This window comes from Arabidopsis thaliana, chromosome 4 (genome assembly GCF_000001735.4).
Source record: "Arabidopsis thaliana chromosome 4, partial sequence".
Lineage (NCBI taxonomy): Eukaryota > Viridiplantae > Streptophyta > Magnoliopsida > Brassicales > Brassicaceae > Arabidopsis > Arabidopsis thaliana.
In genome coordinates, this window is record NC_003075.7 from 15,914,626 (window position 1) to 15,938,232 (window position 23,607).

The window sequence follows — 23,607 nt, forward strand, 5'->3', positions numbered from 1 at the left end:
TATATATTTTCATGAACTTAATTTTATTTTTACGTAAAAATGGTGATCATGAAGTTTAATGAGGATGATGATAATTATGATATAAGAATACAGGATAATAAAATGAAATAGTCAAAGATAAAGGAGTTGTATATACAATTATAACATACGTAATGATAGTCGTACATGGTTTAGGTTTTGGGCAATCATAGAGTAGCAATTGCCTAATTATCACAAAGTTGGTAAACACAATTGTTGTCTTATTTATGCATTGCTTGGCTCATCATAACAGATTTTGGCATTCGAAGAGTTGGTCCGTTGGGTTGAATGTGACTGTTATTGAGCTTCCTCTTGTTCATTTCCGCATACATCTCTTCTATCATCGGCTTCCATAGCCTAACCCGCGCATTTATAAACCAGTTTGATACCTTTAATCACACACAACAAAGAGACACACTCTATATCATTTGCCCGCTTTAACTTACTTCAGTAACAAAACATATGTGCGACTACAATCCTAGGACTTGAGTAACATTATTGTGAATTCAAGAATACATAATCTAGTCTCATTTGTAGTTCAAGAGAAAAGCTTGATTTTTTCCTAGCCCTAATCTCATCTTAAAATAACCAATACCGGTTTTTCAGACATGACTAGTATGTCAAGATATATATTACTCATTTGAATACCATATTTGCTATCATTGTGAGCAAAGATGTTATCAATAAGTCATTGCATAAGAAAACAAAGATCTTATCAATGAGTCATTGCATAAGAAAACAAAGCTTGTTATCAATGAGTCATTGCATAAGAAAACAAACATGAGACATTACCTGACTTCTTGTCAAGCCACTTCGTATAGCTAGAAGATGTTTCTCCGAATCTTTCGGGTAACTGCATTAAATAAAACATAACTTTGCTTATAAAATCGAGTTAACAATGTCATCATCATAAAGTAGATAGTTAAGAAGAGTAAGGATTGTTACGGGTGAAGGAAGTTTTGGAACATCCAATTCCGTAGAACCGAAACAGATTTCTCAGGCAAACCTCGTTGAGGTCTCCAAATCTGATGGTTCTTTCGTTTCAGCTGCTGAAGAAGGCAATGCTGGTGGAACATAGAGGTTTCTTGAGTCTTGTCTTTGCCTCTCTCCAATACAGATCCCATAGAGATTATCTTCTTGCAGATTCTCTCTCTCAGGTTCTTGTATAAGAAGGAAACGGTTTGGAGGGCAAACCGGGTGTGTAACTGTGGATCTAACTCGGTTGCAGCATGGAACGCTGATATAACCGTATGAATCTCATCTACGCAATGACTATATCGATCATCCACCTGAAGAGAAATATCAACTCATAAAACTTCATCATATATATCAAACCATTTTTTTAACTTATGCAAAAAAAGTGAATGAATATATTACATACCATTTGAAGAAGATCCAAGAGATGGGTTTTCTTTGCTTCTAATGCTCTCCTTTGAAATGTAGATCCGAAACCCGCCTCCGAGTTATTAGAATCACCATCAAGAAACTCAGTTATATTCTCAAAACGTGAAGTAAAGGCTGAACTAGCAGCTCCTGACTCGGTTCCTCGAGATGAATAATCGAGCGAGTATGCGGCGAAATGAGATAGTATTTCTTGAACAGAGTGAAGGTATTTTGAGCCAAATATAAGTTGAGAGAAACCTTGAGTAACAACGTTATTAGAAATGTCTTTGCTGCTGCAAGAAGCTTGCTCTGAGGCTAATCTTGTAGCTGCACAAAGACTTATCTCCGAGCATTCATCAGAAACATCTGATGCAAGACTCAATGAAAGCTCATTGTTTCTTTTATTCGAAATTAGAAACGGGAAATCTTCTTCACCGAATGTAGACATCATTGGTTCACTTGGACCAACTACACCTGAAAATGCCTGAAACTCACTATTTGCTTCAAAACCCCACATGTTGTTTGAGGAATCATCATAGTGTCTTAAATGATCCAAAGGATGAAGTGGAGGAGGATGAGGAGGAGGAGCCATGAACTCAACATTGCGGTTATCTTGAACATCGATAGACCGTGGAGAAGATGATAAGTATTTGTTAGTCAGCATAGAATTGAAAATATCAAAGCCACCCATTTGTAGAGGATCTGATCTGATGGTATTCCATGGAAGCATTGTTGAGAATGAAGTTGAATCTTCTCTTGAAGGTATAAAATCCATGAGAAGAGGATTTTGGTTAGTCATGACATTATCCAGAGAACTAAAAGTGTTGTTGTTGTTGTTGTTGTCCATTGGGTTTCTATGAAACTGCATTACCAAAGAAGACAAGTATTTAAGACTTAGACAAAAGATTTCAGAAAATCTAAGAAACCAAATCTTTGGAGAATAGTACTAAATGTAAAATGCTGCAAGAGACAGAGAACATCGCTCACTATGTCATTAAATATTTCATTAAAATATATAAAGAACCGAAACATGAGTTAATGAAGCCGTAACTAGGCTCAATGATACACAGACCAATAATATCTCAAAGCTATCTGTGATAAACAGTGAACTAATAAGTAAAAAAGAAAGCTTTAGATTACTACAAATGTCCATAGAACATTAAAAATGTTGAAACTTGCCTTTATCCTTCTTCTTCTGATAGAACCTTTGGGAAGATTTCAGACAACACAACGTTCCAAAGAGAATTTTTACATCAAAATTTCCAAAATGTGTGTTAAAAACTGAAGAAGAAGATAATGCTTATTTATCTTCTTTCTCCGTGAAAGAACAGTGTACTTTCATTCCGCAGCTTCTCTATGTTCCTAAAGAGAACCAAAAAGCAGAAATCAACAATAAAGTTAGTATTCATAAATTAAAGAGAACAAAATAATGCAACAAAACTGAAAAAGAGAAAAGTGGGTCTGATTAATCTCTTTTGCATGAACGCAAACACTTACAAAAAAAATTACTTACTTTTTCTTACAATAATTTCATGAAGAAATTCATAATCTTCATCATCTGCCTCACTAAAAGATTCAGAGCACTAGATCAACAAATAGCAACATTTTATAACTAAATAAACAAACCAAAAGTTGTATTATCGAGGGGAAAAATACAACTTTAATATTCAAGAAAGAAGAAGTTGAAAAGAAGGAGGGCCAAATCACGTACGGAGCTGCCTCTGTTTATGACACGAATCCATTTTCATATCTTTAAGATCTTCCGACCAAAAAAAAAGATAAATCAGAATCAAGAAAATCTTATATATAATCACTTTCTTAAAATGTCATTTATTTAAAATGTTGTTCATAGAGAAAGAGATGAATCTAGTAAAATTATCTAAAGAAAATATATGGTTGAAACAGAATCGAAATCCAAAAAAGAAATCCAAAGACATGAAGAAGACCGATGTGTTACTGTTTACTACAGAGAAGTGCACTCATTTCTGTTGCAGGCTTTAAATTAGGGAAGAGACCCTACATTTTACTATTTACATGTCTCTATATATATATATATGTATGTGTCTCTATTTATAAAATTTTATAAAGTTATAAGAAAATGGTGTTGTCTTCTTGTGCTGGTTTCAATTATCACAAATCAGAAAGAGGGAAAAAAGTAAAGAAGGGTGAGATCTTTTTTAGCCATTTAAGGAGAATTGATGAGATGTGTGATCCATTTGGGTTCTTGCTTTTTCTTCTTTCTTTTCTCACCACTCGTGTCTTTGTATTGTGCCATCAAATCTTATATCCATTTACGTATTTTTTTCATATAAGTTTTTTACGTAAGCTTTACAAAAATATCAATCAATTTGCTTGGCCTTTTCTTTGATTGTTCCTTTCTTATCATTTTTATTTATTTATTTATTTATTTTAAGTTCAATGTGTCGTTATGTGTTACGTCTTTATTATCATGGCTAATGATGATGGAATTGAACTCTATTACTCGTAGACTATATAGATTGCAACATCTGAAATTATGCTCTTCTTTATTACAACCAAAAGAAGAAGAAAATCTAATGGTACTTGATTTGATCTGTATTAGCGTGACTTGATCTGTATTTTAAATAATGTTAATGGTACTTGCCTAAACAATGACTTTCTAAGCTGGTATGAGACAAAGAAAAGGGTCAAGGACAAGTATCTTGCATGGCCACTCCAAGCAAAATTGGATATTGATTTGGTGAAACAGTTATTGTTGTTCGTATAGGACAAAATTATTTTCAATAGAAATCGATAATTATTGATATCATATCCTTATTATTGTTTGCTTACAAGTCTATATTATTTAATAGTTTGAAATTTTGATTTAGTAAAGCAGAATAGTATCAATAACACTAGGAACTATAGTACCGACTATTAACTGAAGCTGGAATGCATCTTTAATCATGCCTACGATCTTAATCAATAACACTTATTAATGTTAGACTATTAGACCCGTGCTCATAACTTTTGGGTCCTAGGCGAATTATAAAAGTTACTTTTTTTTGTTGTCTGATAGTCCAAACAAGAACTTGTAATGCTTTTTCTAAAATGAAACAAAATGTACGTTGGCTATGGAGCCTATCGACTCCAGCACCAGCAGATGCTTAATCTACTCCATAGACTAGAGCGCTTTTTATCTGAAGTCGTATAATTTCCCAAGTCATTTGGCTTAATTATTGTGTATCAACTTATACTATATGCTACTGATGTCTTGCTTAGAATATTATACAAGTTCATTGACTTAGAATTATATATAGGCAGACTAAGCAAAATGGGAATAAATGATCACAGAGGGCATTAACTAGTTCACTGAGGTTCAACAATCTACTTGATCTTAACTCCTTTCGAATTAATATAGAAGTCGAGCACTTGAGGATCAGAAAACACACATTCATTCTCAGTGTCTGAAGCACTTGAGGGTCAGAAAACACACATTCATTCTCAGAGCGGCGTATAATTTTAAGATGTCAATCGCTCTTACGTAAAGATCGATAGCCATCCACCTAAACATATGCAATACTCCTTCTGTGAACAAGAAATTTATTGATAAAACCAAGTGTGTTAGCAAGTTAATCTTTACATAGAAATCAAGGACTCACTCTTAATGACCAGCAAAGTGTGTTAGCAAGTTGAGTGACCAGCAAAATTCTAACCCTAAAAAAGTAATGTAGAAAGCAAGCCCTCATTATCACCTTTACCGTGACATTTGGATTTCCATCTCTATCACCACCCATCCAGGAACCAAACTTTAGTGGATTCATTGATGCAATGCAGATAGAAGAAGAATAGAAGATGATGCAATGCAAGAAAGACATCCCTTGAGAGAGCCCAAACCATTCACCTTATTCCAATACATTAAAAGGTGTGGTTTTTCCCAAAAAAAAATTAAAGTAAATTTTTACTTTTAGAAAATTGGAAAGAAAATTTACAAATCAGATAAATGAGAATTTACAGCTCAATATTTCCATATCTTCCAAATATTTTCCATAGATTTTATTTTATTGGAAAAAGTATCTTCTTAAAATACCTTGAGAGGTTGTTTAGACTTTCTAAAATTTATTGGAAATTAATCTTAACCATATGCTTTAACTTTTGTTATTTACCTCGACGGGCCGATATTATATATATAGCAAAATTTGATTTTCGTGGAACTTATAGGCTTCTCTGCTGATCCAGAAGGAGATGAAAGTGATGGATAAGAATTTAGGGTTAGAGGAGGTTCAGAAACTTGAAGGTCACACTGATCGTGTTTGGAACGTCGCCTGGAATCCCGCCGCTGACGGTGTTATTGCTTCCTGCAGTGCCGATAAGACCGTACGAATCTGGGAGCAGAGTTCTCTTACTCGTTCCTGGACCTGCAAGGTCTCTCTTCTCTCTTTCTTTCGAATTTGATGTTGTTAGATAATGTGTCACTAATGAACATGAAGCCTCGTGATTGGTCAGGCTGTTTTGGAAGGCGCGCACACAAGAAGTGTGAAGTCGTTAGCTTGGTCACCGTCTGGGAAGTTTCGATGGCAATACTTGCGTTTGGGAAAATTTTGCTACTGACTCCGAGTCTGTCTCTGTTTTACGGGTACTAAATGTACTATCTCAAAGGCCTATCCTTTATGTGTTTGTTGACAACTGAAATTTATTGTAGGGCTTTGATGTCCCTCTGGGTTTCTTGACTTTTTAAAATCTCGTGGAATTTTCTTAGGGACATGAAAGCGAAGTCAAAAGTGTATCATGGAATGCATCTGGTTCGTTGCTTGCAACTTGTGGTAGAGACAAGTCTGTCTGGATTTGGGAAATACAACCAGAGGAGGACGATGAATTTGATACTATTGCAGTGTTAACTGGTCATTCAGAAGATGTTAAGATGGTCTTGTGGCATCCCACCATGGATGTTTTGTTCTCTTGCAGTTATGATAACACTATCAAGGTTAAGAGAACAATGCTTCAAATGTGCTTTCATGAATTGGTGTCATATCTATGCATAAGCATTTAACTGCAATGCTTGTGTTTCTATTAACAGATTTGGTGCTCTGAGGATGAAGATGGTGATTATAATTGTGTACAAACCTTAAGTGAACTTAACAAGTATATCCTCTATTTGTCTCTTCTTTACTTCTCACATGTTGAAATTTTCCTACCTTGATGCTATTGTTTTCTTGATATTTCTTTTATGCGTTTAGTAATATATGTTGCCTTTAATCTTCACTCAGTGGTCATTCTTCTACCGTCTGGAGTATCTCTTTTAATGCTGCAGGGGACAAGATGGTCACTTGTAGGTTGGTGAATCTTCTCCCCATTGTTTCGGATAGGAGATTTCATCTCTGTTACCTGGTCTGTTAACATTTGGATTGTCTGAACTTTGCAGTGATGATCTAGCAGTGAAAATATGGAAGACAGATATTTCAAGGATGCAATCTGGTGAAGGATATGTACCCTGGTGAGGATATAATGGCATTCAATTATCACTTCATAGAGTTTAGCATATACATCTTTCCTCTTTTGAAGATGTATTTTTTGTTATTGTATGGTCTATAAGTTTGACATAAGATACATGCGGTTGAATATTCTTCATTTGCTAGGGATTTCATGTTCTAACTTGTAGCTAATGAAATATTTACGTGCTTGATTTTTGCAGGACTCATGTTTGTACACTCTCTGGTTTTCACGATCGTACCATATATTCAGTTCATTGGTCAAGGTATAGACTTGTTGTCACTTTTGAGGGATTTGAAAGAAACAATTGTAAAGTCCTACTATATTCCCATGCCAACCAAGAAGATGATTTCTTACACCTGATAAATGCACTTTTTTAATCTAGTTCATTGATCAAATAAAGCTAAATTAGTAATAAGCTTTGCTGACCAATATTAATTGTCTTCTATGTGTCCTACTGGATAGATCGACATAAGTTTATGATAAGATCTGATACCTTGATAGGGACGGTGTTATTGCTAGTGGAGCAGGCGATGATACTATACAGTTATTTGTGGACAGCGACAGTGACTCTGTATGCCCTTGTCCCTTTTACCTATAATCACAAATCCCTCTTTTAGTATCATTTAGAAAATATCATTAACCATATCTTGTCCGGTTTACTTCTTGGCATATGCTCTGTGTCATCATTGTAGCACAACACAAGAAACCAAAGCTCATGGTTTCTTGATTGAATTTTTCGTTTGCTTTAGACTCTAGCCAGTGATTTTTCATTACATACAATATACCTTGTGTACAGCCAAATTGAAAAGCTGGTCATCATTGTGTCAGGTTGATGGACCTTCATACAAACTTTTGGTTAAGAAGGAGAAAGCACATGAAATGGATGTAAATTCGGTCCAATGGGCACCTGATGTAAGTTCATTTCCTTTCCTAAGGAGTAATTGGCTAAATATGTAAACAAATGCAGGGTAATCTTACTCGTATGTTGGTACTGAGTTTGGTTCATAAAAAAAATTGAAAGCTTGATTTTCTTGTTTAAACTAGTTTTAGCATATACGGCGAATCATCTCTTGCTAAAGATTCTGAAATCGAGATTTGCATTGCAGAAGGAAAGCCGGTTGCTTGCCTCGGCCAGCGACGATAAAATGGTTAAGATTTGGAAACTTGCCTCGGAGCCATGACCAGACGGATACATATTCTTTTAATTTGTTGGTTTCTAACTTAGTTAGAATTTCTATTTCATTGTTTAAGTAGGAGGAATGTGTTCTCTTAGTTAGATTTTCCTTTAGTATACACAGAGATGCAGCTTTGCTTGTCAAAAACTAGAGAAAGGATATCTCTATTTAAATTAAAAAGGGTCGCCTGAATTTTCAGCCCTATACTAACATTCCACCCTAAATTTTTAGCCACTTGAAAAACCACCATAAACAATTTTAATCTCGATAAAACTACATGTACTTTCGGATTTGTTCTTAAAACTACGCCTCCAATTGAACCGACCAGTTAACCGATAATTATACATCCGGTTTGACTTACCCATAATTTATCCAAAACTAATCCGATTTTGACTCTATTTTAACCCAATTTATACCCAAAAAATATATTCTCTAGAAGAAAAATACTTTTTATTTATTTTTATTTATTTTTGATAAAAAATTAAAAATAAATTAATTAATTTTACCAAAATAATAAAATAACAAAATATACCGCAAAATAATATAACAAAATAGACAACAAATTCTTTTTATAAATACAATGGTGTTATATATATAAATGTATTTGGTATATACTCTAAATTTAATAATTCAAAAGCCATTTTCTTTTTAAAAACACCATAATCATATATAAATATATATATATATATATACATATATAACTCATCTTGAATATATAAAAAGAAAACTGAATCTATAAAGAAAAATAAATTTATAAATACCATAAGATATACTTTGATTGTGGTGTTTATGGATATCTATAAAAATAAATTTGGCATATATTTTGAATTTTATTACATATATAGAGTTCAAAGGTCATATATTATGATTTCAAGAAAAATGAATATTTTTGTTTAAAAAAAGACATAGCTTTAAATTTATAAAAAAATATAAATGATTGCCAAAAGGAAAATGTATATGTTTGTATATTATCAAAATTTTATAACAAAATGTAGCTCAAAATATAATTTGGGGTATATTTTGTCATATTAAGTTTTGCTAAAATTAAGTAATAATTTAATATTTTTAATTGTTTATCACAAATACAAATTAATAAAAATACTTTTACTTCTTAATAAGACAATTTATTTACATTTTGTGTGGGTCAAAATTAGGCTAAAATAGAGTCAAAATCAGATTAGTTTCGGTTAAATTAGGGGTAAATCAAATCGGATGTATAATTATCGGTTAACTGGTCGGTTCAATTGGAGGCGTAGTTTTAAGAATAAATCCGAAAGTACATGTAGTTTTATCGAGATTAAAATTGTTTATGGAGGTTTTTCAAGTGGCTAAAAGTTTAGGGTGGAAAGTTGAGATTCCAACTAGTATATGGCTGAAAATTCAGGCAACCCAATTAAAAAGAAAGATTATGAGTTTTGTTGAGAAGAAAACACGTGCAATAAAGAGCTTTTTGGTTTCTTCTTTTGTGTTCACTCTGGAAAAGATGTTTCAGAAACAGAGGAATTGCAGAGTGTAGCACACCCACTCTTATTAGCATCGTGCAAACCGCAAAAAAAAAAAGATCCTTAATCTTTTGCGTCGTCTAATCCACTTTGTGTATGGAAATATTGGAATGGCTAAAGTTGCTAAAATTAATCAATTAGCTCTTCAACTATAGAGTTTGATAAGACATGATCGTCATCGACTAAGTTGATCCATGACAACTGGCCGACCAAATAATATTTTAGCATTGAAAATTTCTACTGTATATGTATTTTCAAAATTACATTCAATGATAGGATAGTGACAAATATTAATCTGAAAATATAACATTGTCTATTGTTTTATTTCTAAGTTGAATGTAATTTTGAAAATACATATACGTAGAAAATAATATTTTAGCCAATAAAAACTAAAAAGCTCTATATTTATTCTTGTTCTTTTTTTTCTTCTTCACCAATATATATGTTTACCAGTTTAGCCATTCCATAATATATTATTTTGTTTAAAAAAAAAAAAAAAATCAAATGGGGACCACCAAGGACGGTACATTCATTTGATTTTAGAGAATGGTTCAAATGACGGATATATTAGCGTGACATTTTGATAAACTGAAAAAATAATAAGTGAAGCAGAATCAAAGTTGCCACTTAGTCCGGAAGACTGTGATTGTGATTTTGAATGAACTCATGGAACAAGTTTCCTCTGTAAATTTTTCTCACTACTTTGATTTCTCATTTCTTCTCTGATTTTGTCTTTTTGTAATGTTCTTGTTCTTGTTTTGTTTTGGTGAAACAGAGATCAAGCTCTCTCACTGTCGGAGAGCAATTCTGCGCCGTCTTTATACCTTTCTTTGCCATTATCGATGTCCTAGTTTCCTCCGTCGGACAATGCTTCGATTGCCGCAGCACATCGCCTCGGACATGTCAGCACGCGGATCTGGAACGTCTTGCTCGTGAATCTCAATGTTGGTTTTCTTTTTGTTTTTGCCTCTCTCTCTCTCTCTCTCTTTCATTTCATGTCCAATGTGTTGTATACGTTCTTGGATCAATGCGTCTTCGAAATGACTCTGTTTGGAAGTTGATAAGTTTGAAAAGTTTGTTTCTTTTTTGCAGTTTCAGTCAATGAAGTTGAAGCTTTGTATGAGCTATTCAAGAAATTGAGCTGTTCAATTATTGATGACGGCTTGATTCACAAGGTCTGTTTTTTCTCTCTCAGATATGTCTAGTTGGTGAATTTTTCATAGGTTGATGATCATCACTTGACTCCTTTTCCTTTATGTGTGTGATTCATTGCTTTCAAGGCATTAAGTTTGCTCTTTTTAGATGATAGTTATCTCTCATTATAATTTATGGTTATGAAGAAATTTGATATTTCTGGTTTCCTAGGAAGAGCTTAGACTGGCGCTGTTCCAAGCTCCATATGGTGAGAACCTCTTTCTTGATAGGGTGAGTGGCTTCTCATGGTTTCTTGGACTTGTTGAGATGAAAGTTTTTTTTACTTTATATTGATTGGTGTTTTGCAGGTTTTTGATTTGTTCGATGAAAAGAAGAATGGGGTTATTGAGTTTGAGGAATTCATCCATGCACTCAGTGTCTTTCATCCCTATGCATCAATCCAGGAGAAGACCGATTGTAAGGATCAATATTACTACTAATATAACTCCTTGGATGATCTCAAGCATATGCTTTTATTATCTGTGACAGTTGCATTTAGGCTCTATGATCTAAGACAAACTGGATTCATTGAGCGAGAAGAGGTAAATAATAATCTGCCATTGCAAGTTGCAACCCTTCTTTTCAGCTTCATAATAAGTTGGACTTGTTAGGTGCAACAAATGGTTTCTGCTATTCTCTTGGAATCTGATATGATGCTATCCGATGAACTTCTGACCATGATTATTGATAAAGTGAGTTCTTGAAATCCCATCTCTCTTAGTGTGATGTATAATATTTTGGTAAATTTAGTTAGCACATGCTTCTTTTCTTTCTCTACTTTGTTTTTGCTAGACATTTGCTGATGCAGATTCTGACAAAGACGGTAAAATTAGTAAGGATGAATGGAATGTCTATGTGCATAAACATCCTAGCTTGTTGAAGAATATGACTCTTCCTTACCTAAAGTACCAAATCCTCTCTCTTTTTTAGATTAGCCCTTCCATTTAGGATTTCCTTTACTTTATCATCAACCATATCTGTATTTGAATTTGAAGGGATGTGACGACAGCATTCCCAAGTTTTATATTCAACACTGAGGTTGAAGACTGAGGCACAACTGTCCATGCAACACCGGTCATCTTTTTTCTGCTTGGTCCTGTAATTCGAGTGAGATTGTCATAGCGCAAGAGCAGAACGAGGAAAGAAGGTTTTCCTTATTTTATTTTAAGCCAACGTAGTTGATGATTATTAGCTGTAAGTAAAATTGTCAAGCACTTTGCTTTGTTTTGATGACTTTACTGTAATTGTTCCATTGAAAGTAATGAAGCATTTTTCTTTTCATCTTGCGTCTATGGCAGTATAGTTGATTTAAGTCTTGATTCTACCAAAGTTTGTGTTTTGTTTTCGGTCAATTGTGGAATATATAATTTATAGAAGATGTATTCGAATGAAATAATAGAGTAAGAGACAGAAAGCGTATAATGAGAACACTATGGACAGAATGTGAAAGAGAAGAGTGCGTGGTGAGAGAAAGGGACACAACACAATGGGACAGAGCAGTAATCAAGCAGACACTGCAGCTGCGACTTGTTCTTCCTCTGGGAGGAGAGTGCACACCAGTTTCCTGTCTCCATATACATTGTCCACACGCCCTGTTCCACATTTCAATCATTTGTCACATATCAGAATTCCGAAACCAGAATAAACTGAATCGAAAACCAAATGTGCAATCTATATCTTGGATGGTCTAATACCTGTGGTGGGCCAGAACTTGGAGGAGCGGAGCCAAGGCGCAGGGAAAGCAGCATACTCTCGAGAATACGGCTTTTTCCATGTGTCTGCCATTAGCAACGATGGGGGATGTGGAGCTCCCTGAGAAAACAAACAACCACCAACGTATGAATCTCAACTTCTCCGAACAATATTATTATTGGATATAATTATGATAAGTCTTTGTTTTCCTAATTACCTTGAGAACGTTGTTCTGGACATCTGCATTTCCTTTTTCAATCTGTGCAATTTCTTCCCTGATTGAAATGAGAGCATCGCAGAACCTGTCTAGCTCCGCCTGCAAACGAATATTATTTAGTTTCATCAAGTTGATACACTGAGAGAAGAAAGAGTCAATGAGAGATCTGCATATATCCATATTTACCTTGCTTTCACTCTCGGTTGGCTCAATCATAAGAGTTCCAGGGACAGGCCAAGACATTGTGGGTCCATGGAATCCATAGTCCATTAGCCGTTTCGCCACATCCTCTGGTTCTATTCCAGCAGTGTTCTACAAATTCATATTTGAATCGGTCAGTGATATGCATACCCAAAACAACTACTTTAATTTCAGTTCACAACATTTTCATACCTTGAAGCCTCTCAAGTCTATGATGAATTCGTGTGCTACTGTTCCGTTAACACCACGGAAAAGAACTGGGTAGTGTTTCTGTAAAAACAAATCAAGAGGAAAATTAGACTCCTTTCATTCTCAAAAGATGAATAGGTAAATAGAAGACAAAGATGTTCTACTACCTCTAGGCGCTTTGCCATGTAATTGGCATTCAAAATTGCAATCTTAGAGGCATCAGTGAGCCCACCAGATCCCATCATGGCAATGTAAGTATAAGATATAGGCAAGATAAGCGCAGATCCCCATGGTGCAGCGGATATTGCACCCAAAGGTGCTGTCTTCTCGGGTTGTGGGATACCACCAGTCGGTATCTGTATACATGGAAATGGAAGAAACAAAAAATTAAGGAATTAATCATCAATCACCAAGAAACATAAAAGTGATGAAGGATAAAAGACTAACCACGGGGTGAGAAGGAAGAAATGGTGCCAAATGATTCTTCACACCAATGGGACCCATACCAGGACCACCACCTCCATGAGGAATACAGAAGGTCTTGTGGAGATTGAGATGGCACACATCCGCTCCAATAAAACCAGGGCTCGTCAAACCAACCTACACGTACCCAACACCATGCTCTTACAAATTAGAGAAAATTCAAGATCTCTGTGTTCTGTTTTAGTAAGATATTTCACCTGTGCATTCATGTTGGCACCATCCATGTACACTTGACCTCCATTTTCGTGTATTATGTTGCAAATCTCGTCGATGCCCTCTTCATAGACTCCATGAGTTGAAGGGTATGTAACCATAAGAGCAGCTAAGTTGTCTTTGTTGGCTTCTGCAGCTTTTCTCACCTCCTCAATGTTAATGTTTCCCTTAGCATCAGTTCCAACTGTAATAATTTTCATCCCGCACATAGCAGCACTTGCAGGGTTTGTACCGTGTGCAGAGACAGGTATGATACACACATTACGGTGATGATCTCCTCTTGACTGAAAAATGCATTCATTCATTCACTTTTCAGCTTAATACAATTGAATAGAAGATTGTTAGGTAGAATAAGATCCAAATTTAGGATAAAAGATGTTACCATGTGATATGCGCGGATAACCATAAGCCCGGCATACTCACCAGCAGCACCAGCATTAGGTTGCAACGAGAAAGAGTCAAACCCAGTGATCGTACACAAGAGGTCACCCAAATTTTCGAACATTTCCTACATACATGTGGACAAGATATCAGTTCATTGTTCAACTTTCTAAATCAGACCTCAGATGAATCAAGAAAGTCACTAACCTGATAACCTTGTGCTTGTTCAACAGGAGCAAAAGGGTGAATGTCAGTGAAACTTGGCCATGTGACTGGCATCATTTCAGTTGTTGCATTTAGTTTCATCGTACAAGATCCCAACGGAATCATGCTGTGGCACAGTGATAGATCCTTTGACTGTAACTTGTGGATGTACCTAAGCAACTCATGCTCTGTGTGGTACCTAATCATATTATCAAAATGGAAAACAAAAATGAGATACTGCCAATCCACAAGTAATAAGCCACTCAAGATTCAAAGAACAGAATAATACATGTTGAAGATTGGGTGGGTAAGATAAGGACTCTCTCTTGTTAGGCTAGAAGGAATGGAATTCTGAACCTCGGGTGCTAGAGATTCAGCCGTAAATGGAACCTGAAGCGAATTGAGATAGTCAAATTTCATGCAAGGATCCTAGAAATGATATATCAATAACAAAAAGAGGTATGAACAACACTCACAGGCTTGCCAGAAGCAAAAACTTTGAAAAGTTTATCGACATCATCCAAGGTGGTTGTTTCGTCAAAGGAAGCAGTAATCTGAATTAAGTAATCATATCCAAATATTCAAATCTGTATGATGCTATGAGAGTAAAAACCTTGAAAGGCCAAAGCAAAGGAGACTCACAGTGGTTGAGTCCACAACACGCAGATTAATTTCACTTTTGGAAGCTGCATCAGCAATTGCATGTGCATCCGAACACTTAATTTTAACAGTGTCAAAGAAAGGAAGTTCTTGAACTTCTGCAACCCCAAGCTTGTTCAACCCTAAGGAAAATATACCAGCGAGACCATGGACACGCTGGGCAATAGATTTTAGACCTGCAGGTCCATGGTAAACAGCATACATGGCAGCCATGTTGGCAAGCAACGCCTGCAGGAAAATGAAAAGATGAAGTACTCATCAACATGAATCAACATATCATCTAGTTATCTGAACGAACTAATAGTGAAAAGTGAAAAATGAGTAATCAGATACTAAGAAGTAATTACTTGAGCAGTACAGATGTTGCTAGTGGCTTTGTCCCTCCTAATATGCTGTTCTCTAGTCTGCATAGCCATACGCAGAGCTTGCTTTCCTGAAGAATCAACACTAATACCAATAATCCTCCCAGGCATCATTCTCTTATACTCTTGTGAAGTAGCCAAGAACGCAGCATGAGGACCACCATAACCCATCGGAACACCAAACCTTTGAGCAGAGCCAACAACAATATCCGCCCCAAATTCTCCAGGAGGTTTCAACACAGTCAAAGCCAGCAAATCCGTAGCCATCACAACCTTAACACCATTAGCATGAGCATTCTTAACAAACTCAGCATAATCCAAGACTTCACCTTCAGTACCAGGATACTGAACAAGAACCCCACAAACATCACCAGAGCTGTAATCTATATCCTTAAGATCAGAGGTGACAACTTTCAAATCAAACCCATCAGCTCTAGTCTTACAAACATCAATAGTCTGAGGGTGACAGTTACTAGCAATGACAAAGGTCTTCTTTTTACCCTTAAGAATGTTGTTACACATGGCCATTGCCTCCGCAGCAGCAGTGCCTTCATCCAGAAGCGACGCATTGGACATAGGAAGACCCGTGAGATCTGTGATCACGGTCTGGAAATTGAGGAGCGATTCGAGACGACCTTGAGAGATCTCAGCTTGATAAGGAGTGTATTGAGTGTACCAAGCTGGATTCTCCATGATGTTACGGAGAATGACAGTAGGGACATGAGTGTTGTAGTAACCCATCCCGATGAAGGATTTGAAAACCTTGTTCTTGGAAGCTAAATCAACCATGTGTTGAATCATTTGGCTCTCGGTTAAACCAGCGTCGAATTTGGAGAACTTCATGGAATCTAATCGAATCGATTTGGGCACCGTAGCATCGATGAGTGAATCGATATGGTCAAAGCCACAGAATTTAGCCATGTGGGTTTGTTCGTCTGGTGTTGCAGAGTTGTGACGACGAGGGAAAGTATCGCTGGGTTTAACAGCATCGACGGAGATGGAACGCGTCTGCTGGTGCCTCCCGAAAGCCGCCGTGTGGTTGACAGATCGAGGGGTGGAGATGAAAGGGGAAAGGGAAGAGACATACCTCGCCGGAGCGTGAGGAACAAGGTGAGGTGTTTCAGCGTTACGGTGTCGTTTTGTGTCGTTAACGAGACGTTTGACGATTCCTCTGTAAGCAAGTCTCCTTGCGCGCTCCATTGGGAAAAAAGGTTGCAGTCAGAAAACGAAGAGAGTAAGAGAGATGTTTTGAGAAAGATGGATGTCTTTTTTAGTTTTTCGCCATGAATGAAAGGAGGAGGTAGAAGCTAGCTACAAGGAGGGAATCTGAGAGAGAGTATATACAATATACACTCACGGACCGTTGAATATAAAATGTGTATATTCACGTCCCAAGAAATAGTTAGTTTATAAATACAGAGAAATTTTTGGGAAATAAATAAAAATCCTCAAATTTCGTGGTGTAGGCTCGGATGTGGTTGGTGAAAAGTTGCAGATTCCACGTGTATCGCATCTAAATCAGTAGTGCAATATTGTGCTAATCATTTTATTTTTATGATTAAATTGGATCTCCGACATCTCTTAATTATTTGTTTATTAGTAGCAGTTTCTCCAAACTATTTACATTTTTTCACAACAATATACAATATTTTTTATTGAGTACTAACTATTGTGATTTTAAAAGTAGGATTATTTAGTGTCTTTAGTTCGCAAATTTCTTATTTTCCTACAAAAACTGTAGTTCCCCTCTAATGGGACATACGTAAATTGTAAAGTTTAATCAATGTTAAGTTTTTTTGGTTCTGATTTACATATCCAACAAAAAAGTACGAAAAAATAGAATTTATGCACCAAATCCTTGAGATAATTTACAGGAATTGTGGGATATGCTGTAAAAGCACGAGATAAAATTTGAAAGGAAGGGAACTGAAGTGGAAGAGATTGGGTATCAGTGGACAAAAATGTTTGTCACCTTTATCACTCAGAAAGATAACAACAAATAAATATATATATGGCAAACAAATTTTAATTATTTTGGTTCACATGAAAATATATGATAAATTAGGTGGCGGAATGCGTTTCACAGAGAGTTTATCTCCACAAAGAAAATTTTAATTAAACAGATAAATATAGGGTTCGTCTTTTTCTTCATCATGCATGGGAACCATCGTCATCCATATATATATATATTCGACAGAAAATGAAATATTATAGTTTTCGACCTTCCAAGAATAATATATCTTAAAGATCGTGGAAAAGATTACTCATGAGTCATGACCTACTCTTTTTAAAAACACTTAGTTCATATATATGGTTCTATTATGGCGTTTCTTGAGCTAAATCAAAATGAAGGATTAGAATATGCTCGAAAAGGCGTCAAGAAAATCTTTGGATTTCAGTTGCATACTTGCTTGTAAAAACTAATTGTATTTGTTTTTGTTTTTTGTTCAAAAATTAATTATTTGTTTACCAGCTACAAAAATATATAACATGATTGATAAAGAGTGAATATCTAATAGAATTGATTACAAACATTATTTTGAAACAAATAGAGTGATAGGCATACCTATAATAATTCTGTCCAAAAGAAAAAAGAAAAAGGCATGCCTAAATTTATTACTTTCATAAACAAATAGTAATAATGAAAAGTGATCAAGCCCAAATTGCAAGAGCAGACATCATCCCAGCTCCAAGAAACAAAAAGCAATAAGAAACAACTTGAACTCTGAAATCAACACTCATCTTCTTGCTCAAGAAATCCGCAGCGATCAAATCCACAAGCGCCATGTACACAAGTATCCCCGCAGAGAGAGAATCGAGCACTCCTTCAGCCACCAATGCTGCAACGCTATAAGAGTTGTAAGATGAGGCAATGGCCGTTCCCACCGCTACACCGATCGGAGTAGTGATGGCGAAGAAGAAAGCCATCATGGCAGATCCACGCGGGGTTAGTCTGGCCTCTGCGACGCAGCCACCGAGGGCAAAACCTTCGAAGAATTGGTGGAAGGAAAGAGCGAGAAGGAGAGGACGTATGGTGCATGGGCTATGTGATACTCCAAGCGATATTCCTATGATTATTGAATGTGACACTATTCCCATTTCAAGTATCTGAATACAAAAATATAAGGGTATCATCAATTGATTTTGTGCATCGACACTATACAAGGAAATTATATAAACGGATTGGTTTGACTAAGTCACATAACGTCAAAATATATTAACACACACACACACACCAAAAAAAAAAAATGTTTCCACAATGCGTTTAAGTCGTCATTTGTATCTTTGGAAGAAAACTTAAATAATAGTATGATATTTTAGAATTATCTTATTTTTTCGTTTTCATATTAATAATGTTTTGGTAGAATGAACATGAAGTAGTACTATATATAATAGTTACGAAGATAACATTAAATAATTACTTAAACAAGCAATAAAATAAATTTTATTATTTTTTTCAATAACAAAATCTATATAGTGATTAGCAACTAACTAAACTTGGCATTGTAAAACTTTATAGTTGATTACTATAACAACTCTAAAACAGCTTATGCAAGTCATGTACAGTTATTAGAATTCATCCAATTGACTTGGCTACATTGTATATGAATGAAGTCAACTGCATTTGAAATAAATAAATCTTATTAGCATTAAAGAACTCAAAACTTAAAAGTCAGAGCTTACGAAAAACAAAGTCAAAGTCAAAAAACATATGAAGAAAAGAAAAAGGTCGTTTACCTGAGAAACAACAACGTGCCTCACACCACTGTCCAAGCCTACGTCCCCGTGGCCGTGGCTGTGGCCGTGTCCATGACCGGAAACACCACTTCTCTTAGAGAGAGCCTCAAAACCTTCGGCACCCATGGAGAGGCTATGACGGTGATGCTCCGCGTGAGCCCGCATCCCCACGATATGCAACGCCCCTCCATCTTCTTGATCTCTCAGAAAACCCGATTCAAGACCTGGGTCAGACATAACCGAAACTTGCGTACCAAGCGACTCGACGGACTGGTTCATCATCTTCTCCTGTTTCCTCTCGTAGTATCCCGTGATCATGAAATCCGCGAGCAGAGTAAGAAGCGCCGCGACCATGGCGAAGAATTCTGGAAAAGGGAACATTTTCCATGGAAACTCCGGCAGACATGGGTCGGACAAAGCTTTGGATCCGCCCGAGAGCATGTGAACGAACCCTGTTGCGAGGATAACTCCTGCTGCGAACGCTTTGGCTCCCCTCATTAAGCCACCGTTTAACGGAAGTAGGGTTCCAACTAGAGGAATCGAGACTCCGGCAGCTCCGGAGATAAGGATCGACGCCATAGCTGCGAACTTGAGGGTAAGAGCAGCTGCGTCATCTCGGCACGGGTCTGAGTCGCCCGAGTCACAGCTAGTTGTGAACGACTCTGTTTTGTTACATGCAAAAATAAATTGAGTTAACTTTGCTAAGAAAATCTCAAAATTTGCATTTAAGTGTGTTTAAGAGCGAAATGAAGTAATTGCTTTGAGATTTGAAGTGACAATACCTGTCAAACCAGATGATAATGGTCGAAGAAACTGCCAAAAATCCTGAAAACATTATGAGGCAAAATTATGTGAGGAAACAGGATTGAAGAAGCAAAATAACATTAAATAGATGAAGTGGAAGAAGTTTCAGACCTGTAAGAGAGACATTTACTAAATCCGATTAGGCGATTAAACTTGTAGAATTATATAAATTATTGCCAAGGAAACCAGCAAGCTAAGTATATATGGGTTATTAATATTATGGAGTTGTCTGTGTGTTTTATAAAGAAAGATTGGGAGAATGTCAATCAGTGCGAGGGTTTGTGTGTGCGTGCACGTACGTTAACAAGGTCACATGAGGTTCACGGGAATCAAATGACCATAGAATGTCGTCATTTTCATCTAGTACCCTCATTGACAAGAATATTAAAGTTTGGAAGATAATAACTACGAGAAAACAAATATAGAATTAGAGATGAGATGTATGAGAATGTTTTGTTATAATTGAAGTCTTTGTTCGTATCTTGCATCAGAAGTATGACTCTTGTTTGGTCAACTTGCAGAAAAATGACTATTACAATGCGAAATACTAGTAATGTTTTGCGTCTTAATAAAATTTCATTCAAAAGATTATGTAAGTTAGGTTTGCATTTTACAGTTGATTTTGTTTTTCTCCTATCTCATGATTCTCTGTTTTAATAATTAAAAGTTAAAATTTAGAAAATAGCCACAAACATATTCAAAAAGTATATATTTGGGCCAACCGGCCCAGTAAGGGAAGAATGTTCCTTAAGTTGCCTAAATGAGCGACTGAGAAACTGGCCCACAAAGGCCGGACCTGTATCATTCACAACCGGAAAACTTTAAAACTAATAAACCAACGTTCTTAAAAAAGCGACACTTTGGGCCATAATTTGTTGGGAAGGGAATAAGTAAGAATATGCTTTGGGCATATCTGATGATTTATATCTGTCTCATCTCATCTCTCATCGTTCCGGGAGAAGAGAAGAGAGACCCATCCCTCACTTCAAAGTTCAAAGTCTCGAAGGATCTTCTCCAACTCTCTCTAAACAAGATTCCAAATTTTCAAAGGTAAGCAATCGTTTCTTCTAATGAATTTCATTTCTCCGGTTTTGTAAGTTGAGTGATTTCGTTTTGAAGAAACTCTGAATATGATAGGAAATCAAAATTCACAGAGTTTTCATTCAGTTGGGTTTTCTCTGAATTTCATCAATGTACTTCTTTCTTACATTTACTTTAGTTGATCAAATAAATATCCAGTCTTTGACAATAGCTGATTTTCAGATTCGATAAAAGACTTCAAATTTCGTGTGTTTTGATTCTTCTCTTGTTATGGACGTAGCTGATTTAGGGGGGGGGGTGTGAAGATAAAGTTTCGATTTCTATTCATGTCTTTTTGGATTTTGATTTGAATTTGAAGTTAAACTAGAGAAAATCAGCTGAATCCTTACTTGTTATATGGTATGAAACATCTACTTGATATGTCTTGTTCTGCTGAACCAAATTATGTCTTGAAATCTTAGCTGCTTTTGTTTTTGCAGGTGAATTTGTTTGATAGAATCAAGAACAAACCTTTAAAATGGCGCATCTACTTTCAGCTTCATGCCCTTCAGTTATCTCACTTAGCAGCAGCAGCAGCAAGAATTCAGTTAAGCCGTTTGTTTCAGGGCAGACCTTCTTCAATGCTCAGCTTCTTTCAAGATCTTCTCTCAAAGGACTTCTCTTCCAAGAGAAGAAACCGAGAAAAAGCTGCGTTTTCAGAGCAACTGCTGTACCTATAACCCAACAAGCACCACCCGAAACATCTACCAATAACTCATCCTCTAAACCAAAGCGTGTTATGGTCATTGGTGGAGATGGTTATTGCGGTTGGGCTACTGCTCTCCACTTGTCCAAGAAGAATTACGAAGTTTGCATTGTTGACAACCTTGTAAGACGTCTTTTCGACCACCAGCTTGGACTTGAGTCATTGACTCCTATTGCCTCCATTCATGACCGAATCAGCCGATGGAAGGCTTTGACAGGGAAATCAATTGAGTTGTACGTTGGTGATATCTGTGATTTCGAATTCTTAGCTGAGTCTTTCAAGTCTTTTGAGCCGGATTCAGTTGTCCACTTTGGGGAACAGAGATCCGCTCCTTACTCGATGATTGACCGGTCCAGAGCAGTTTATACACAGCACAACAATGTGATTGGGACTCTCAACGTTCTCTTTGCTATAAAAGAGTTTGGAGAGGAGTGTCATCTTGTAAAACTTGGGACGATGGGTGAGTATGGAACTCCAAATATTGACATCGAGGAAGGTTATATAACCATAACCCACAACGGTAGAACTGACACTTTGCCATACCCCAAGCAAGCTAGCTCCTTTTATCATCTTAGCAAAGTTCATGATTCGCACAACATTGCTTTTACTTGCAAGGCTTGGGGTATTAGAGCCACTGATCTCAACCAAGGAGTTGTTTATGGAGTGAAGACTGATGAGACAGAGATGCATGAGGAACTCCGTAACCGACTGGATTACGATGCTGTGTTTGGTACAGCACTTAACCGGTTCTGTGTGCAAGCTGCTGTTGGTCACCCACTTACAGTTTATGGTAAAGGTGGTCAGGTAAATGACTTTCTTGATCTGTTTTCACATGAAATTTCAATCGAAAAATTTGAGGTTTTGATTGAAGTTTTTCCCTTTGCAGACGAGAGGCTACCTCGATATAAGAGACACGGTTCAATGTGTTGAGATCGCTATAGCAAACCCGGCAAAAGCTGGTGAGTTCCGGGTCTTCAACCAATTTACAGAACAGTTTTCAGTCAATGAACTGGCTTCACTCGTCACTAAAGCGGGTTCAAAGCTTGGGCTAGACGTGAAAAAGATGACGGTGCCTAACCCGAGAGTGGAGGCAGAAGAACATTACTACAACGCAAAGCACACTAAGCTGATGGAACTTGGACTTGAGCCTCACTATCTATCTGACTCACTTCTTGATTCGTTGCTCAACTTTGCTGTTCAGTTTAAAGATCGTGTGGACACGAAACAAATCATGCCTAGTGTTTCCTGGAAGAAGATTGGCGTCAAGACTAAGTCCATGACCACATAAAGTGCAGACCAATATTACACATAAGGAGAGATTATGAAAGAGATGATGTGTTGTTTGGTATCTTCAAACTTCATTTCTGCAAAAGACTTGCTAGGCTTAAGAGGTTTTGTCCATATTACATTGTGCAGGTTCTTTAATGTTAGATCTTAATTTCGATGAAAATGTTATAATGTTGCCTTAAATGTTATGTAATGAGAAAAACTATATTATATGAAAAATAAGAAAATGTTAAATAAGTAACAGAAAACCATCTTTTACTTCAGTTAAGAGAATCTGACGAATATCGATCAATGGTTGCAGAAAAATTTCTTCGAGATCTTAGACGAATAAAACTGTAATTAAATTTCTTCAATAAAATCTGGTTTAAAATTTATATAAGTTACGTAATACTTTTGGTGTATTAAATTTAAAATAATGGAGAGTGGTGTTGGTGGGTCATCGTCGTTGGCTATTTTTAAAAAATATTAATGTCTTTTCCAAATACGAAGGAAACTTGTGGGGTCAAACTCTAAGGAATAGAGTGGGTTTTGTATAATTATAATTGTAGCCCTAATGATTCTCTCGTTTTTTCGTATACTATTTTTCTAAAGAACAATAAACGATTCGATTACTACTATAGTTATAAAAAAAAAGAAACAGCTTACACATATTTTCACTTTCCCCATT

The 23,607-nt window shown here is 36.2% G+C and overlaps 6 protein-coding genes and 1 long non-coding RNA gene across 16 annotated transcripts; 3 read left to right on the forward strand and 4 right to left on the reverse strand.

The window, feature by feature from the left end:
• Positions 1-44: 44 nt before the first annotated feature.
• ATH1 (homeobox protein ATH1) lies at positions 45-3,528 on the reverse strand. 2 transcript variants are annotated; one of them, NM_119452.4, is made up of 6 exons: positions 2,915-3,528; positions 2,581-2,763; positions 1,400-2,263; positions 964-1,307; positions 811-871; positions 45-407 (listed from the first exon to the last, which is right to left on the reverse strand). In NM_119452.4, the coding sequence occupies exons 3-6, from the start codon at positions 2,246-2,248 to the stop codon at positions 240-242; spliced, it is 1,422 nt and encodes a 473-aa protein (NP_195024.1). In that variant the 5' UTR covers positions 2,249-2,263; positions 2,581-2,763; positions 2,915-3,528; the 3' UTR covers positions 45-239. The 2 variants fall into 2 exon arrangements, with proteins under 2 accessions (NP_195024.1, NP_001328067.1); NM_001342189.1 differs by having other exon boundaries at positions 97-407; positions 2,581-3,419.
• A 1,147-nt stretch (positions 3,529-4,675) lies between these two features.
• Positions 4,676-4,910, reverse strand: AT4G08715. The gene has a single exon (NR_142223.1). It is a non-coding gene; the product is annotated as an other RNA (long non-coding RNA).
• A 694-nt stretch (positions 4,911-5,604) lies between these two features.
• On the forward strand, positions 5,605-8,385 carry AT4G32990 (Transducin/WD40 repeat-like superfamily protein; the record flags this gene model as incomplete). Of its 2 annotated transcripts, none has more annotated exons than NM_001342190.1 (10): positions 5,605-5,784; positions 5,909-5,995; positions 6,119-6,343; positions 6,437-6,501; positions 6,627-6,692; positions 6,782-6,853; positions 7,052-7,114; positions 7,354-7,570; positions 7,681-7,764; positions 7,959-8,385. In NM_001342190.1, the coding sequence occupies 8 exons, from the start codon at positions 5,605-5,607 to the stop codon at positions 7,448-7,450; spliced, it is 855 nt and encodes a 284-aa protein (NP_001329096.1). In that variant the 3' UTR covers positions 7,451-7,570; positions 7,681-7,764; positions 7,959-8,385. The 2 variants fall into 2 exon arrangements, with proteins under 2 accessions (NP_001329096.1, NP_195025.5); NM_119453.6 differs by having other exon boundaries at positions 7,354-7,423; positions 7,959-8,224.
• A 1,338-nt stretch (positions 8,386-9,723) lies between these two features.
• On the forward strand, positions 9,724-12,040 carry CBL10 (calcineurin B-like protein 10; the record flags this gene model as incomplete). Of its 6 annotated transcripts, none has more annotated exons than NM_119454.2 (9): positions 9,724-9,771; positions 10,305-10,473; positions 10,622-10,704; positions 10,895-10,954; positions 11,032-11,140; positions 11,213-11,265; positions 11,335-11,415; positions 11,516-11,628; positions 11,719-12,003. In NM_119454.2, 9 exons carry the CDS (start codon positions 9,724-9,726, stop codon positions 11,771-11,773), a joined length of 771 nt encoding a protein of 256 aa, NP_195026.1. In that variant the 3' UTR covers positions 11,774-12,003. The 6 variants fall into 6 exon arrangements, with proteins under 6 accessions (NP_195026.1, NP_849485.1, NP_001329200.1 ...); NM_179154.2 differs by lacking the exon at positions 9,724-9,771 and adding an exon at positions 10,094-10,213 and having other exon boundaries at positions 11,719-12,040; NM_001342193.1 differs by lacking the exon at positions 9,724-9,771 and adding an exon at positions 10,094-10,213 and having other exon boundaries at positions 11,532-11,628; positions 11,719-12,040.
• Positions 12,027-16,797, reverse strand: GLDP1 (glycine decarboxylase P-protein 1). 2 transcript variants are annotated; one of them, NM_119455.3, is made up of 14 exons: positions 15,311-16,797; positions 14,946-15,191; positions 14,780-14,857; positions 14,593-14,693; positions 14,307-14,502; positions 14,101-14,226; positions 13,703-14,002; positions 13,470-13,622; positions 13,190-13,378; positions 13,026-13,103; positions 12,819-12,944; positions 12,633-12,731; positions 12,418-12,535; positions 12,027-12,315 (listed from the first exon to the last, which is right to left on the reverse strand). In NM_119455.3, exons 1-14 carry the CDS (start codon positions 16,523-16,525, stop codon positions 12,227-12,229), a joined length of 3,114 nt encoding a protein of 1,037 aa, NP_195027.1. In that variant the 5' UTR covers positions 16,526-16,797; the 3' UTR covers positions 12,027-12,226. The 2 variants fall into 2 exon arrangements, with proteins under 2 accessions (NP_195027.1, NP_001119106.1); NM_001125634.1 differs by having other exon boundaries at positions 12,045-12,315; positions 12,418-12,531; positions 15,311-16,707.
• Positions 16,798-17,794: 997 nt separating this feature from the next.
• On the reverse strand, positions 17,795-20,137 carry ZIP9 (ZIP metal ion transporter family). 2 transcript variants are annotated; one of them, NM_001342195.1, is made up of 4 exons: positions 19,979-20,137; positions 19,846-19,888; positions 19,064-19,725; positions 17,795-18,433 (listed from the first exon to the last, which is right to left on the reverse strand). In NM_001342195.1, exons 1-4 carry the CDS (start codon positions 19,991-19,993, stop codon positions 17,978-17,980), a joined length of 1,176 nt encoding a protein of 391 aa, NP_001329099.1. In that variant the 5' UTR covers positions 19,994-20,137; the 3' UTR covers positions 17,795-17,977. The 2 variants fall into 2 exon arrangements, with proteins under 2 accessions (NP_001329099.1, NP_195028.1); NM_119456.2 differs by lacking the exons at positions 19,846-19,888; positions 19,979-20,137 and having other exon boundaries at positions 17,902-18,433; positions 19,064-19,688.
• Positions 20,138-20,747: 610 nt separating this feature from the next.
• Positions 20,748-23,208, forward strand: SQD1 (sulfoquinovosyldiacylglycerol 1). The gene is made up of 3 exons (NM_119457.4): positions 20,748-20,917; positions 21,388-22,457; positions 22,540-23,208. The coding sequence occupies exons 2-3, from the start codon at positions 21,426-21,428 to the stop codon at positions 22,939-22,941; spliced, it is 1,434 nt and encodes a 477-aa protein (NP_195029.1). The 5' UTR covers positions 20,748-20,917; positions 21,388-21,425; the 3' UTR covers positions 22,942-23,208.
• The last annotated feature ends 399 nt before the right edge of the window (positions 23,209-23,607 follow it).

Excerpts from the sequence above, each read along its gene's own strand:
- ATH1 (NM_119452.4), bottom strand. The coding sequence starts at position 2,248 with ATGGACAACAACAACAACAACAACACTTTTAGTTCTCTGGATAATGTC. Across the intron at positions 1,308-1,399 it reads TCTTGGATCTTCTTCAAATG|GTGGATGATCGATATAGTCA; the intron begins GTATGTAATATA and ends ATTTCTCTTCAG. Across the intron at positions 408-810 it reads GTGGCTTGACAAGAAGTCAG|GTATCAAACTGGTTTATAAA; the intron begins GTAATGTCTCAT and ends GTGTGATTAAAG.
- GLDP1 (NM_119455.3), bottom strand. The coding sequence starts at position 16,525 with ATGGAGCGCGCAAGGAGACTTGCTTACAGAGGAATCGTCAAACGTCTC. Across the intron at positions 14,694-14,779 it reads TTTTTGCTTCTGGCAAGCCT|GTTCCATTTACGGCTGAATC; the intron begins GTGAGTGTTGTT and ends AATTCGCTTCAG. Across the intron at positions 13,623-13,702 it reads GTGCCAACATGAATGCACAG|GTTGGTTTGACGAGCCCTGG; the intron begins GTGAAATATCTT and ends GGGTACGTGTAG.
- ZIP9 (NM_001342195.1), bottom strand. Across the intron at positions 19,726-19,845 it reads ATTATCATCTGGTTTGACAG|AGTCGTTCACAACTAGCTGT; the intron begins GTATTGTCACTT and ends GTAACAAAACAG. Across the intron at positions 18,434-19,063 it reads GGCACGTTGTTGTTTCTCAG|ATACTTGAAATGGGAATAGT; the intron begins GTAAACGACCTT and ends TTTTGTATTCAG.
- SQD1 (NM_119457.4), top strand. The coding sequence starts at position 21,426 with ATGGCGCATCTACTTTCAGCTTCATGCCCTTCAGTTATCTCACTTAGC. Across the intron at positions 22,458-22,539 it reads TTTATGGTAAAGGTGGTCAG|ACGAGAGGCTACCTCGATAT; the intron begins GTAAATGACTTT and ends TTCCCTTTGCAG.